We start from the raw sequence: 15,933 nt of genomic DNA, 5'->3' as shown, positions 1-15,933 counted from the left end.
TGTTAGACTAATGATTACACCCTAGATCAGCCAGATGCAGGCAAGAGTGTGCAAGGTGGTATTGAATGTAGTATCACTGTCTGTCACCTTGATTACTCATATTTTCCTCTCAATCTGTGCACCTATATTGTAAACTTTCATTCATAGGCTAGGTTGTAGCAACCTCATGATAGGTATAGTGAACATTTTAGTATCATGTAGTAGCCTAAACCTGTGACATATATAGGGAAGGTAATCAGGGAGGTGATGGATTCTGGGGAGTCTGGTGCGCGTAACGATGGTGACAGGTGTGCGCCAAAACGAGCAGCCTGGTGACCTAGAGGTCGGAGAGGGAGCACACGTGACAATTACACTTTATATACATCACAGAATGAAATATAACAAAACCATTTGACTTACAAACACCAGATTTGCTGCGCAAAAATATTTATAACATTCCACCCATGAGGCCACTAGAGGACGCTTTGGTCATTTGACTGCAGGAAAGAGTTACAGACCGCCACTGATACATACCATACCCATACAATACATATCATACTAGTTTGTGTCCCGGATTTCCGTTTACTATGTTGCATCTACCCCTGAGTCCAGGTTGGATGGAGAGAAAGGGAGCAATGACTGAGTGAGCACAGTGTAAGTCGAGAAGAAAAAACTGTTTCCATCATTTTAACCGTGAGAAAAGATTATATTCTGATTTACATGCAGCTGCAGTCACTGGCTCATTTGTTTTGATAATGGCTCATCCTGCCTCATCCTGCACATATTTTATACAGAGCAGAGTGTGCCGTATATATCTGACATAACAAACATCTCACTTTTTGTGTTAGCACTCTGCATCAAAAGTGATGGGCGTTATACGAGGCTGGGAAGCAGCTTGAGTAGTAGACTGACGACACACTCGAGTGCACAGCCTGACAGTTTAAATGCCTCGTGCCTCATCTCTGAAACATCTGGCCCCGGTTTTGGTGTCTGAGGCAAAGATGTATTCTTCTTAAAACTTGGGTTCTCTCACTTTCTCCACTCATCAATTTTAAGGAGTATGCAAATGTCTCGTTCCTTCACTATCCCTGGGAGTCCGAACGACTGCACGGCTGCAACAACAGGGTAATACATTCTCATTAAGACTCCCCTTCTTTGAAAGGGGAAGAAGTTGAGGTTGGGATATTCGTGTTTATGGTCCCAGACAATTGAAACAAATGGATGTTCAGGAGGCGAGACAGGACTCCCCCAGTTAGTGAGGGGTATATCTGTCTGTATGTATGTATGTACAGAATGTCTGCAGACGTCATCCTTCCCACTGATCGCCGCACAGAAAGCTGATGAAGTCAGCCACAGGGAGTGATGAGGCCTCGGCTGCAGCCGCCCGCGCCACTCTGCTCAGCGTCTCCCCTCCCCTCTGACAGCACCATATTTCAGTGGGCTCATTCTACACTACAGCCTGTACTGTCCCTGTCTCCTCTGGGCGTCAATGGGACGCCTCCCATCGTCAGATAGGTGATTTCACACCCCGGTGGCGGCAGCGGTCTTTGCTGTAGCTGAGTAAAGTGGCCTGACTCCAGACAGCTTGGTGACCCCTCCTTAGTTCTTGGCTGGCTGCTCTATCCATCTCGTGATGTGCGTGAGAAGATGAGCTGGGTTGGGAATTCTTACCACATGATCACTTCTACTCTTGGAGAGAGTGTCCAGAATACATCATTTTAAGTCACACTCAAGAAAATAAGAACAGGGGATGCCTGTGGGTTTGCCATACTGCCTTTCTGTGTCCCTTCTACTAACCATTAATCACTCTGTTCATTTACCCTGAGCTGCTGATGTATTTATCCTAATGAGCCACTAAATGAGAGAAACCAAAGTCTGGCCTTCCAAGAGGCCTGGTCTAGAAGGCCAACTGAGACCAGGCCACAGCTAACCTGATCTTCAGCTCCACCATTGTCCAGGTGACTCACCACACGCCTGAGTGATCCCAGAGAGAGAGCGTGAAATCCAGGTTTGGTTTAGGTAAGTGACCGCAGACACACACCTCTTAGAGCCGGGTTTAGCAGTAGCCAGGGTGTGATCCCTCAGCCCAGGTCCCTGGGGGTGTTTTGAACAGCATGAAGGGGAACTCTCTGTCTGTCTCTCTCTGCTGAATGGTAGCACATAATGCCCCTCTGTGTTCGGCCTGCTCCGGGTCATACACTGTGACCTCTGTGTGGACCCCCCTCCTTCTTCACACTTCCCTCCACCGCCCTCTCCTCTCATGTACTGTAAGCTTGACTGATCATGGGGAAGAGATGTGTTAACTGTATGAGGGAATTTTTTTGCAGTTTGCCATGGTAACGGTCATCAAAATATTGAAGGCGGAGGGGGATACACAGCCAGGTCAAAAGTTAATGCCGACACATTTTGAGGAACGGCTATTGACTTTATGTTGTAAATTCTACACCTAGAGCAGTTTTCACATCTTCTTTGAGACCTGGGTGAGATGTTGCTAAGCTGAGTTCCTGGTCTATTCATGTCTACTACACTATCATGAAAACCAAAACAATATGTTTTAAAAACAGCAACTGTCTAAATACTATTAATGTTACTAAATGCTTATAACATGCTGAGTATGATATGCACTATAACTATACAACCTTAGTGGTTTATGAATCAATGATGCAATTCCATAGCTGCCAACCAGAGCTATTTCATATTAACCAGAAGGCATCTATCTGACTTGTTCTTTCATAAAACGTGGGCCCAATTCAACAGATAGGTTTTCATGTTTATATCAATAACAGGGCTGGTCCGTGACTGCTAGTGGGTCCTCTGGGTGCCTATATCACTGTGTAATTTCTCCTCCAGCTCCTCTGAGTGATTCTATCACTGTCAACACAGGGAGAACGGGAAAGCAAGGGGACATCCACGGATAAATCCACTTAAAGGGCTTTTGAATCTAATCTATGATGAGACACCTTCTCAGAGGATTTCCAGGGTGAAATTGTGCTCAGTAAATTTGAGTTTACCAAGAGTAAAGTTATTAGCCAGACAAGTAAATGCTGGCCATATCGCTTTTATCACCTTGACTATCTGGGATTTCTTTCTGTTCGTGTTCAGGGCTGTGTATCTGGGGAAATCACACACTGGCGGAGCGAGGAAAACACAGATCCTATACTGCCCCCAGTGGACAACTGGTTGAACAGTTAACAGCCCACCACTCACTCACACCGGATCAACACTGCCACCTATAGGCCGTCTCTGGTCACTGCCACCTGGATGCACAGGCTCAACCTAGGTTTTCTCACTAGATAGAGAAAAAATGTGTTGTGTTTAATGTTTTGGAAAGTATTTCATCATCACATTTTAATTATGAAATGCAACTTTTTGATTAAAACGAAGACAAGGCAATTGCAATAAATAGGTGCCATACATTGTGAGATGCTTTAGTGACCGTAGATTAACGATCTGCACAGAGACGGTGGGTAAACAAGTGACATGAATAACTTCCAGACTGCAAGTTAGAGATTTGAACGAGATCTTAAAGCGGCAATCACCAGTTTAATCATTAGCAAAGTGATGTCCCCGCTCCCTGTTTCGGTTAAAAACTGAGGGATGGGGCTGGAGAAATTTAACCAGAGCTAACACTGACCATCCATTATATAAAAATGATAGTTTTCACCATATTTTTCGTCTATATCGTGTTTGTTTACATTTACTTCCTTAACAAACATTGGGGTTAAACGAGTATATATTTTGGGTCGTACCGACAGCTGAACTATGCTCATGAGGCATTTCTAAGTTATATTCTTCATGATTTAATGGGTACATATAAATAATTCATTAATTCAAGTCAACAAATTGATAGCAACTGCAGATTCCCCTTTAAGCACTTAACATATTGTACGAATTGGAATTCGTAACATATCATACGGATTGTGGGGGAGGGGTGTCACATATCATATGAAATGGATGACGTTGTACACAATACCGCACAATTTTCGGGGATCCGTTTTGGCTCGGGAGCACTACTTTCAAAACTACTTGCTGAAATTATGTAACACCCTCATAACGCATATTTAACTGCCTGGTTCCAAAATCAGCATGGGACTGGAGAGCTATTACAGCGACCGCAACTAACAGACAGTCCAACTAACATTCATACCATGGCTCCACTTCCCAACAACACACAGTCAAGACACACAAAGACTAGAAAATATACATTCATGGTGTAAAATGGAATAGAGTTTGTTTAATGTCCGTAAGGGAAATCAAAACATAAAATGACAAGACAAATTTTATTTTTTAAATGTAGGTAACAATTAAGTCTAAAACATTTGCACTTTAGAATAAAAGTCCCCTTCTAACTGTGCTTCAGAATACTGTCGCGTTGCCTCTCCGAGATGACCACATAATGATCACATGATCGGCATAAGGAGGATATCCCACTGGTACAATGATCTCCCACACATTTAATAACATGGACATGACAAAGAAGCAACAGCATCTGCTGGTATGAGCTGTGGTGGTTGCACATGAATGTGTACCAGGGGAACACTTTGGTCAATGCTTCTGCTTGATTACTGCAGAGATGGAGCTAATTGAATACTGATTATATCACAGTTTAAGCTAACAGTGCTCTACACATCTTTACATCAGCCGCAGGCTAATTGAAGCCCAAACAACTGTACTTGCAAACACATCCCTTCCATAGTCAAGGGTTATCTGCATAGTTTACACCACAGTTCCTACACTGAGTACATAGCTGATTCCTTTTAGATGTAGGAGAGAAAAGAAGTATAGGTTTGGGGGATTTCTCTAAATGTGCATACTGTAATAATGTTGAATACAGCTACTTGAGGGGTTAAGAAGCCTTGTTATATATAGATTAGGCCAGGTTAGTGATCTAGCTAGAACATGAACTAATGACCAACTGGGGAACACTGTTTTTCCACTGCTCTCTCTCTCTCTCTCCTTCCCTCAACACGAGCCCATGTAGGTCATTTTCAAACCCCTACAACCCCAGAGAAAGTGGCACCCATATTGCTCCATAAACGTCTCTCTTTCCCCTACAGCATAGAGCACACTGTAATGTGTTCACAGGGACCGCCTGCTCAGCCATCTGTCCTGTGAGAGAGAGGTGGCAGGAGGGCAGTATGAGCCAGGCTGAGGCTGACTGGAGCCCACTTAGATGTAAGGCTATCTGTCCCTTCCTTCCTGGTCACATGTAGCTACTACCTGGGAACAGGAGGAACCATTGAGCTGTTGACTGAATAGTGACTAAGCTATAGACTTAAAGTCTACTGTATGAATAGACAGACGACTGAGCGCAGGCAGCTTGTATATCAGGGATTTTCTCTCAAACAAATAAAAGGAACCATTGGCGCCCCTCTGTGGTCAAACAACCATACAACAAGACATACAATACAACATTGCTGTCTAACATTGTCTACCACAGACAAGACATTAAGAACACGTTTTTAAAAAGAGCACCCTATAAGACATGCAGACATTCAATACAAAACAATTACATAACAAGAAACAAAAGTGAAATCCTAGCAATTAATTTATAGCTGAAATTGATTAATTTACGTTAGATGTCACGTATATCTAAAGCTGGGCTCTCCAACCCTGTTCCTGGAGATACCCTCCCGTAGGTTTTCCTTCCAACCGCAGTTGTAATTTACCTGATTCAGATGATCAACCAGCTAATTATTAGAATCAGGTGCGCTAGGTTAGGACCGGAGCGAAAACCTACAGGACGGTAGCGCTCTCCAGGAACAGGCTTGGAAATCCTTGCTCTAAAGACATATTGTACAATAGTCCCCTAAAAAGAGTTCCGTGTTTTGGTATGCATTCATTACTTCTCAGACTATAAGAAGAAAGTCCCATTTCCATGACTGTGGATAATGACAATGCAACTGGCCTGTGATCTTTCAGCTCAGGCCTGGGAGCTGGGAGCACACGGTTAGCTCTACATTTAAAACAGCCTCTGAGCTAGCCTGATGAAAGATATCAACGTAGACAGTGAGCCCCAGGGACACCAACGCCAACGTCCAGGCCAAACTCAAAGGGAGTGGAGTTCCAAATCTCGCTACCTCCTCAGTATTAAATCAAAGGTAGCGCATACTACGAATAGGATCAAAACAGCAAGTTATTGCTTCTTTCAATTGTATTGAAATTCAGATGTCTGCAGTAAAATGTGGGATACTGACTTTTTGAGGTCGTTCACACATTCAGTAGTTGAGTGCTGCTCTAATATCAAGTTTAAAGGGTTAAAATAAATGATAAATAAGATAAAAGAGCGCACTTCTACACATCTCCATGTACTGTAACTACAGTACATACTGGCCTTCTTTAGCTCACAGTAATACCTTTTTCAAGTTACAGAATGAATCAAATAAAACTAATATCCCTGAGGCAACAGGACTATGGTTTCATTTTAAATACATATTATATAAGCTATCAAAAACACACACATGGACATAAAGGGAAAAGGTTCACAGTATCTGTCCAGTGTTTATAGCTTTGCTTTACCTGAGAATCACAAAGCACCCTGATGGCTTAGAGGAGAGCCCTTTTTGTTCAATCAGCTGGCATTCACTTAATGAAGAATACATTCTTAAAATACATATTTATACCACAAATAAGCTATCTCCTACAGTACATAAACACGCCTGGTAAAATATTAAAGTTATCTCTGTGCTACTTTCTGTGATAAAAAGATTTTATACGCTTTGACATTTCTGTAGATAAAAAAAGGTACTGCACTCAAACACAGTCTTACATAGCTCTCTTCCATGTAAGAATACATTTATTCACGACAAAACCTAGAGTCCAGTAACTTAGTGTATAAAACAAACAAATATATAATTGAAATACTGTATCATGAACAGGACTTTACAAGTCATGAGCAGGAGGAGGCTACCAAAAACCATCACCCCCCCCTCCCCGAAGAGCATTGAGGAGAGGATAGTGGGTGATCAGAATGAGCTCTGACAAGCAGAGTTGGTGCTGTGTGCATGTGGCCACAGGGCCCTGCTAACACAGTGATATAAGATAGGGACACATCTTTGATGTGACACGTCAAAACAAAGCCGCAGAAGCAGAAATATGACATCACACAGTAGAAACCGGATACTGTAATTCAATGGAGATGCTGAGAACATGAACTGTCTTTACGTTGTGGGTGTTCAGAGTCAGCTGGTATAGTGTGGTAGTGTAGTGCCCTATAGCAGGGGTATATCGCTAGCAACAACAGAATCAATGATTACAGCAGAAAGAGGAGAATATCTTCTTTCTAATGATGTCAACATTGTTTCTTAACTCCTAATATTGAGAAAATTACAGTCACTGGAGCCAATAACCAGCTGACACTGAAGTATCTGACATACTGTAGGCGCTGGCTGCTGGTAAGCTTTCTTGACATAGACATACATTTTTGCAAACATATGGGTAACCTTTGTTTAACCAGCTAAACAGCTGCTTTTAGCTAAAACAAAATGCGGGAGTTACCTTTCTAGCTAATAGACTATGTTAGAGTTTACACTTCCTTTCCCAATTAAAATAATGAAAAACGATCTACCAAATCTATAATAAAAAAAAAATAATGTTGATTACTTCTCCTTGCCATTATCATTCACTTGATGCTAAGACGACATGTGAGAAGAAAAAAATTGCTAAAGTATGATTGCCGGGTTGCCGGTTTGCCTGGGAGGGGATCCCGGGGCAAAAAAAGGTTGAAGACCCATGGCCATAGAAAGAGCTGCTGTGATGAAGACACATTTTTGGGGGATGGGATAAACAGATACCAAACTCCTGCTCATGTTTTGACATGTGTCCCTCCCTCCACTTTATCCCCTACATCTGGTTGTCATTGTACTGTGGGGTGTTGCTGGAGTACTGCTGATCCGGCATCATGGCCCCCGTGGCGGCTCCCATAGCTGCCTGCTGCGCTGCCTGCTGGATGTGGGGGTTCTTCCAGGCCCCTGTGGTCCACTCCTCCTGAGCCTTGCCTATGCTTCCCCCGCTGCCACGGTAGAAGTTATGGACCTGGAGAGAGGGAGTAGTGGGACGACAGTAAAATGTCAGGCTGCACATAAAGATGACAGAGAGCAATTGAGACCTTTGTTGCTGCCCTATGCAGCCGGCACAATGGGCATGAGTGAGCGACATAAAGATCACCATGCACATCTTCATGCTCTACGTGTCCCATGGTTGTGACGTAACACAGATGATACAGACTTGCCTTGGTGAGGGCGATGAAGGACAGCGTTGCCGTGGCAGTGAAAAAGAGGGTGGGGATGAGCATCAGCAAGGCGATCCAAAGGTTGTAGCTGAAGAAAGAGATGGTCGCCAGCCAGCCGCTGAGAGATGTAGAGAAGAAGAAGACACTTACCATTTGCCCCTGTATACTGAGTATATCAAACATTAGGAACACCTTCCTAATATTGAGTTTCACCCCCCTTTTGACCTCAGAAGAGACTCAATTTCGTCGGGGCATGGACTCTACAAGGTGTCGAGAGCGTTCCACAGGGATGCTGGCCCATGTTGATGCTTCCCACAGTTGTGTCAAGTTGGCTGGATGTCCTTTGAGTGGTGGACAATTCTTGATACACACAGGATACTGTTGAGCGTGAAAAACCCAGCAGCGTTGCAGTTCTTAACACAAACCGGTGCGCTTGGCACATACTACCATACCCTGTTCAAAGGCACTTAAATATTTTGTCTTGCCCATTCACCCTCTTAATGGCACACAATCCATGTCTCAACTGTCTCAAGACTTTCAAATCCTTCCTTAAAAATCCTTCTCCTCCCCTTCATCTACACTGATTGAAGTGGATTTAACAAGTGACATCAACAACGGATCATAGCTCGCACCTGTATTCACCTGATCAGTCAATGTCGTGGAAAGAGCATGATCCCTTTATGTAGTAGGCTAATATTTTGGCTCAGCCTTAAAAACATTTTGTGTCCCACATATAAAACCATCCATTTCTGAATGTTGACATTTATGGAAGCTGCCATTACAATTATATCTGCTAATCAAAGTGAAGCCAGGTGACATTTAGCCCTTAACAGCCTTAAACTCTATTGACAGAATGGAGTCATAAATGTCCTGAGTGAGGCTATTTCCTGACTGTCATCTATTGCATTGTTAATGATATGACAGGGTGTGGTAAGGTAGGAGGTTATACTGCTGTTGTTTTAAAGACATACATGTTTTGGCTAAACAGAGTTTGTCGGTAACACAATAACTTTCATTTATAATACTTTATGGAACATTTTGAAGCATTTATACATGTGTAGAATCATTTATAATGGGCTTATTATTGAAGGTGATTTGAATGTGTAACCAGTTTACCAGTTTCCCCAGCCTGGGATCCCTATGCACTGGATAATACTGATGCCCACCTGGGCCATGAACACAAAGAAGAACGCCATGAAGTTGAACGAGCTGTCCGTCCTAGGAGAACAACAAAAGGAATTGTAAGTACACGGACACACAACACATTATACAGTGTGGTACTTGTTAATAAGTAAATCCCTTTTCAAGATTCCGCTTGGCGGTAACTGATTTCCCTTGACTGATGGTATATCACTATGATCAAGGACAATGGTGTCATAGTAAGACTGGGGGGGGGGTTTCCTGACCACATAGCCTGATCAAGAAAAACTATGGGCCCTAGTTATAGCTTAAAACGATCTAGTGGTAGTTGGATACCTCATGGGTGTGTCTGAAATCCACTTACTTGAAGGCCTTGTAAATGGGCCTGAACCAACACACATAGGAGCAGGGGGTGAAGAGAATCAACCATATGATGGCCATGCCAAAATTTGTCACGCCCCCTCCACCCAGCATCCACACAAAGCAGCCCACCAGATTCACAGCCAGGGTGATTGCATGCACTGTAAAACACACCACCAGGAGAACACACTGTTATACACACCAGTAGAACAATGCAAAAGTATAATATAACACCAGTCGGGGAACCAGCTCTCAGATAAATGATCACTTTCTGTCCACTCCGGTTCCTTGAGTGCCCTTTCTGCAGGTGTCCATATTTTATTTCCCTTCTCTGTTTTGCTCTAAGTCTCAGTAATCTAGCAAATCTACTCCTCTTAAGATCGAATTGGTTGTAATTAAAGCGTTGCGTGAGCTAGGGGTTCAGTTCCAGCCTGCTCCACAGAACTGCCACAGGCAGCCAATCAGCTTCAATTACTGGTCCACAAAGGGAAGAGAAATCCCTTCATCCGAACTACAAACTCAACCAGAGCTATAATAATAGACCCATTAAGTGATTAGACTTTTTTCATCTCGGGCAAAGAAACGAAGTGAAGGCTAGAAGTATTTTAATTGGTTACTTTTGAGTTTCTGTCTATTCTTGACCAATACATCTAATGTAACAAGGGTGATTATTCAATGAGATTAGCTAAATGGATTAAAATACATTTTAGAATGACTGAAATCATGGAAACATAAACTGATAGAAACATCAAACATGCAGAGCAAGCACAACACACAAAATGAATGACAGAAAGGATATAACAGATTATTCCATCAACACTGTTATTGGTGAATAAGTGCAAACACAGAGGTACAGAATACCTGTGTAAATGTTAATCACTTAATGGGGGGATCTGCAGAGAGAATAAAATATAAGTCATTAGATGAGAAGAAGGGGCAGCGTATGCATAATCTCCCACCGGCCTGGATGAGAGACACACCAGTGGAGGCTCCGCAGAGGAGAAAGGGGAGGACCATCCTCCTCAGTGAATTTCAGAAAAATGTCAATAGTCAAACAGTAAAAAAGTTATCCTTTTTAGATAAAATTATACACAAATATAGTCACGTCACTAAATCATTGATTTAGTCCATGCTCATAAAAAAAAAAATGGTCTTCCCTCATCTTAAACGGCAGCGACCACCGCTGACCTACACATATCTAGTTACAGCAGAAGACCCTCTGTCATTCTTTGTAGCTGTGGTGGATGAAGACAACCCATGTGGCATGGGAGAGGTTAACTGTCAGCTCCTGTGTGTTCACCACAATGATCCAATCTAAACAGTAGGCTACACTGGAGAGAGGGCTACACAGAAACTCTGCACAGAGGGGAAACTTGTTTCACACTATTGTGGCTTCCTGAACCGTACTGTCCTGGCACACTTATTTCCCTTTTACACGTTCCTTTCCAGCACAGTTCCAGCAACTATGGTTGATGAGTAATCAGGCCAGCGCAGTGCAGCTTGGCTAGGCTGTCTTGGCTCAGCTCAGTAGTCTGAAAGAAGTATAACAGTGCAATAAGACATCGTAACCCCTAAATATGTGGACTCTATGACAGAGTGGCTGACTAGAGTTGTTCTAGTATGGGCTGTGGGTAGTGGGCTGTGGGTAGTGGGCAGTGGGCACTCACAGATCCACAGGTGGTAGAGTCTCTTGCACATGGTGCGATGCTGTTCAGGGATCTCCTCATCAAAGTCCTGGTAGAAACATGGCTGCAGGGGGATGAACCCTGGTATTGGAGGGAAGTTATTCTCTGCTGGAGAAATGGCAATCATACATTAGTGGCATTGGCAGGTGTGTCATGTTAGGCTAGATACTAGTGTTTGTATGATTGGTTGATCAGAGACTAGCCAAACAAGACAGTAAATGACTTTTATAGAACACTATGATTATGTACCAAAACATATGCATACTGTGTGTCAATTTCAATTCATGCAAATCCTTACCAGCCATCACTGTTGGTTTTGTTGTTCAGATTGTTTTGGTCCTCAATCTTTTGAACCTACAAATAAAGAAAGTGTAGCTTTGTAAATGCAGTCATTCTAAAACTCAGTAACAACACTAAACATCAGATTTCGCACTCACAGGTGAAATGTATTTGCACGTTATATTAGTAGGCCCGAACACAATAATTGAACAAAGACTATTGACAGAAAGAGATGGATCAATTATGCCAGTGTGCAGCTTATGTGTGACACCACTTGTGACATACTGTAGCTATGCTTTTATCCAATGCAGTGTTTTCAAGATCTATAATCTCAACGTTGTCACTTGTCACATTCGACTGAAGAGATTTGCGACACACACACACAGGGACGTGTTGGTGGCATCGGCTCAATGGTGGATCTTCAGGGTTTAAGAACTGGGATCCTTCCGGTGCGCGAGTAAAAGTGGAGACTCAATAAAGCAGCCAGAGTCTTCATAGCCTAACATTCGTGGTGTTTTGGTTTGAATTCGCTGAATAGACCCATATACTACCGGTACTCGCTTCAAGTCAACCCGCTATCTTTGAAGTTAGTGCTATCCTGATAGGGATCAACTGACTCTAAAGGCATTACGGACTTCCATTGGAAACATAATCTGCTTACCTCCTCCTGTCCTGAGCGCACTGTTGCTATTTACAATGTTTTGTCCCTCGGCTGCATGCTATCAGTTCCACCTCATCGAATATGAGGAATGACAAAGCTTGATAATGAAGAGATAAAGTAGAATAAATCACTGTTATTTCACTTTTTTATACGAGGTCGTGGAAGTAATGTATCTCCAATGCCGTAGCTGTCCTCTCAGTGTCAGTAAATCTACTGTCCCGTCAGTCCTGACCAATAGGCACACTGCTCTCTACTCGCGATATCTGCGTCTTAACATTATTATCCAATCGCTATGTGGCTCTCCCTCGTTCCATGGCGGCTGCTCTCCACGGTGCTGAAGTTAATAGCCCGCTGTCTACAGAGAAAGCGAAGTAATCTGTGACCTACTCTGGTGTTACTGGCGCGCTTCGATAATTTCACTCATAATGATCACCAAATGAACGTTTATGAAATTAATCAAATACAGGATTATTATTCAATAATTATCTAGTAATATGTATTTTGTTTTTTTAGTGGCATAAAATCTTTCACTTAATGTTTGATATTCATATGCAGAAATTATGGTCAGCAATTACGGTCTGTCAGGGGTCTCATTTATACTGTATGATAGGGGTCATGGGGTTTATGGGCAGGACTAACAGTGTTTGACGTTTATTCATGTCTTCTATCAATAATGTACAAAACAGGAGGGGAGGTTAGCCAGCAGATGGCAGTGTTGATATTGGTTTGTTTCTGGTTTGCCAGCTAGGGGGTTCAGTTCAGCACTGCTTTACTGATGGAAGTTACGGTATCATCTATCTATCCCCTTGACATACTCATCCTATGAATGTTCCTCATCTTACAGAGTAATATGCCATTTATGCTTTAATGCTTTATGATGGATGAATTTAGCATGCAGATCTTTTCACTGTGCTTCTCTTGTTTACAGTAAACCTCAACCTCTATGTACAACACTGGTTAAACATTCTACACATCTATTCCAACAATAATGACTGGCATACCCAAAATGCACTGCCCTTCCTTCATTGTCCTCAAATAGCTTAGCATGACAAATTGGAAGTATTGACCATAGAGCCTTTCCAGCCCTTTTCAACTACAGACCCAATTGTCCCTATGTTCAATTACTCATATCCACAACATTAATAATTCATACATATATTGTGCCCAATCAGTGATTACAATATCTTTCACAAAGTCAAAATATGCACATATTTGCATGTGATGAATACGTACTTGAGTCTTGGACTCCTGGGACACTAGCCCTTGGGCTAAAAGAGATCCTTACTAAAAATCAAATCAAGTCTAGGGACACAATTTAAGAAATCTACCACAAAATGTGTGATTGAAAAAAATATATTCTTCGACATATAATAATATTTATAGTGTATGAGTCATTATATTTGCTTCTAATCTTTTCCATCACTGAGATAAACCCCTCATGTTTGCCCACCTGGAAATGCCTCTCTTCTAAAACCTTATCAGGATTCTTCCAGCCACTTACATTTTCACAGAGATGAAAAAAAGAAGAAAAACATTGAATTATCAAACAGACAAGACAGTATAGCCTAGCCTAGCTGCTGAAGTTCAGTTCATGTAAGGACAGAGGCAGTCAGTCAGTTAGCTGCTCTCTGTAAGGCCAATCATTTCCACCAGTGGCTCTAAACTCATATGGCCCTGTGTATTTCATTATGGTGGCTGGCTGGGTGATGGGGGCTGAAGGTTAGCCGGTGAGACAGGGGCAATGAGTCTGTGTTCATCAGAGCTGGTGACATAAGCTAAGGTTAGACCTGACGTATGGCTGACCGGGATGTTAGTGATACAAAGTAAAGAAAAGTACAGGTATATCTAGATCCCTGGGCTGACTGGGCTCTGCCTGTCCCAGACACAGCATGAGAGAGAGTCAAGTCCCTACAGAGCATCTAGAGAGGATACCTTGTTTGCATTGTAAGTTTACTGTGCTTTCCTGTAGGTTAAATCCTGAGTCCATTCTAACATGAATCCAGGTAAAACTTGCATGGTCATTATTTGAAAGTGCTCGTACTGCAGCATGTATGGACATCTGGTGATTCCTGTATCAACAGGATAAGGAGCTTAACCTTGCAGTGCACTGCATGATAAGTTGTTAAATTGTAATTTGATTTCCACTACTTGGCTTTTATTCTGCATAACTAAAGCCCTGTAGTAACCTGATTATTGTGTTGGCAGGCAGGGGCCTTGCTTTGAAACCAACAGACTGGAGGATGCCAAGAGCCTCATGCTGAGAGGAAGGGTGTGGGAGTCATCACAACAAAGAAGGAAAACACAGGAATCCTGCAGTAGCACTTCTGTTCAATGAACTTTAGGGGGCACTGTGATCCACTTTTCCTCAAACTGTGAATGCGTGTGAGCGAGGTCTGTCAGTATGCTACTGCTACTGCTGCTGCTGAAGCTACTTGGGTGACTCTGGGTTTGTTCATTTTCCTGTGCTATTTTAGATGGAGTGCTTCAAAAAATGGCTTTTGGCTTGTCGTGGTTAACCTATGTATAGTTGCTGTGCCTATTTCTCTGTTTGTGTAAGTCACCTTTTTTTTCAGAGTTGTGGGTTTGTACTTGTTGTTCAGAGTGTGGTCTCTATCTTCACACACACACACACACACACACACACACACACACACACACACACACACACACACACACACACACACACACACACACACACACACACACACACACACACACACACACACACACACACACACACACACATACACACACACACACAGCTTCAGGGAGAGGAAAGATTGGCCTTCACACTGTTTTCTCTACAAGAAGGCCGGTTGGCAGCACACCTCCCCTCTCCAATGACACAGAGAAGTATTTTGAGGGCAGTTGACACATCTGGCAACAACAAAAAAGCAGAAAATACTCATATTATAAAACCACAAGGACTATTTCATCTTCCTGACGTGTCACATTGAGAAGTAATGGCAATAATTCTCAGTGATGAAATCCTGCTTGCCCAAGGAGACACATTACAGTCATTGTCTAGTCTCCTCTTCTCATATCGCATGACACACATCACATACTATACAATTTAGCCTGTGACAAACTTACAGTTTCAGAGAGAGAGAGAGCTCTGGAAAATGAATAAACAAGGCTATTAGTATTCAAAGGCCCCTGTCTGCCTGTCCACAGGGCTGCAGGTAGGCATCTGTCCACTTGTCCTCACTAGACACAGGGATGAGATGTTGGAGAGTGTCCTGCGAGAGAGAGAGGCAACGCTGGGCATCACAAACCTCCCCCTAAAAACCCTGGCCCCTCAGCCTCCTATTGATCTGCAGTAGACGACTAAATGATCAATACATTTCTCTCCTCTCTGGAATAGTCGGCCTTCATGAAACAGGGTTTTTCCCTCTGTAATGTTAATCTTTTTCTGAAGCATTCTTTCACTCTGACAGTATCTGTCCATCACCAACTAACACAGTGGATGGATACGCTTTGGAGCGTTGAGGATAAACAGGCCATATTTAGAAAAGCCACATAGTATTTGGAAATGTAACCATAATTGAGATGAGCTACTACACTCATAGAAAAAAAGGGTGCTATCTAAACCTAAAAGG

General features: G+C 42.7%; 1 protein-coding gene across 2 annotated transcripts; it reads right to left on the bottom strand.

Moving 5' to 3' along the window:
• Positions 1-4,240: 4,240 nt before the first annotated feature.
• LOC106587235 (secretory carrier-associated membrane protein 5) lies at positions 4,241-12,564 on the bottom strand. Of its 2 annotated transcripts, none has more exons than XM_014175432.2 (7): positions 12,335-12,564; positions 11,693-11,748; positions 11,377-11,502; positions 9,714-9,870; positions 9,326-9,427; positions 8,210-8,327; positions 4,241-8,013 (listed from the first exon to the last, which is right to left on the bottom strand). In XM_014175432.2, the coding sequence occupies exons 2-7, from the start codon at positions 11,697-11,699 to the stop codon at positions 7,822-7,824; spliced, it is 702 nt and encodes a 233-aa protein (XP_014030907.1). In that variant the 5' UTR covers positions 11,700-11,748; positions 12,335-12,564; the 3' UTR covers positions 4,241-7,821. The 2 variants fall into 2 exon arrangements, with proteins under 2 accessions (XP_014030907.1, XP_014030908.1); XM_014175433.2 differs by having other exon boundaries at positions 11,377-11,499.
• Positions 12,565-15,933: the final 3,369 nt, after the last annotated feature.

This window comes from Salmo salar, chromosome ssa26 (assembly GCF_905237065.1).
Source record: "Salmo salar chromosome ssa26, Ssal_v3.1, whole genome shotgun sequence".
Taxonomy (NCBI): domain Eukaryota; kingdom Metazoa; phylum Chordata; class Actinopteri; order Salmoniformes; family Salmonidae; genus Salmo; species Salmo salar.
The sequence above is the reverse complement of the archived record's forward strand: the minus strand, read 5'-3'. Positions and strand labels throughout refer to the sequence as shown.

Bases quoted from the DNA above. Each gene is read 5' to 3' on its own strand.
- LOC106587235 (XM_014175432.2), bottom strand. The intron at 9,871-11,376 runs GTGAGTGCCCAC...TGTGTTTTACAG, and splicing joins ACTCTACCACCTGTGGATCT to TGCATGCAATCACCCTGGCT. The intron at 8,328-9,325 runs GTAAACTGGTTA...TACATCTCTCAG, and splicing joins ATCCCAGGCTGGGGAAACTG to CGGCTGGCTGGCGACCATCT.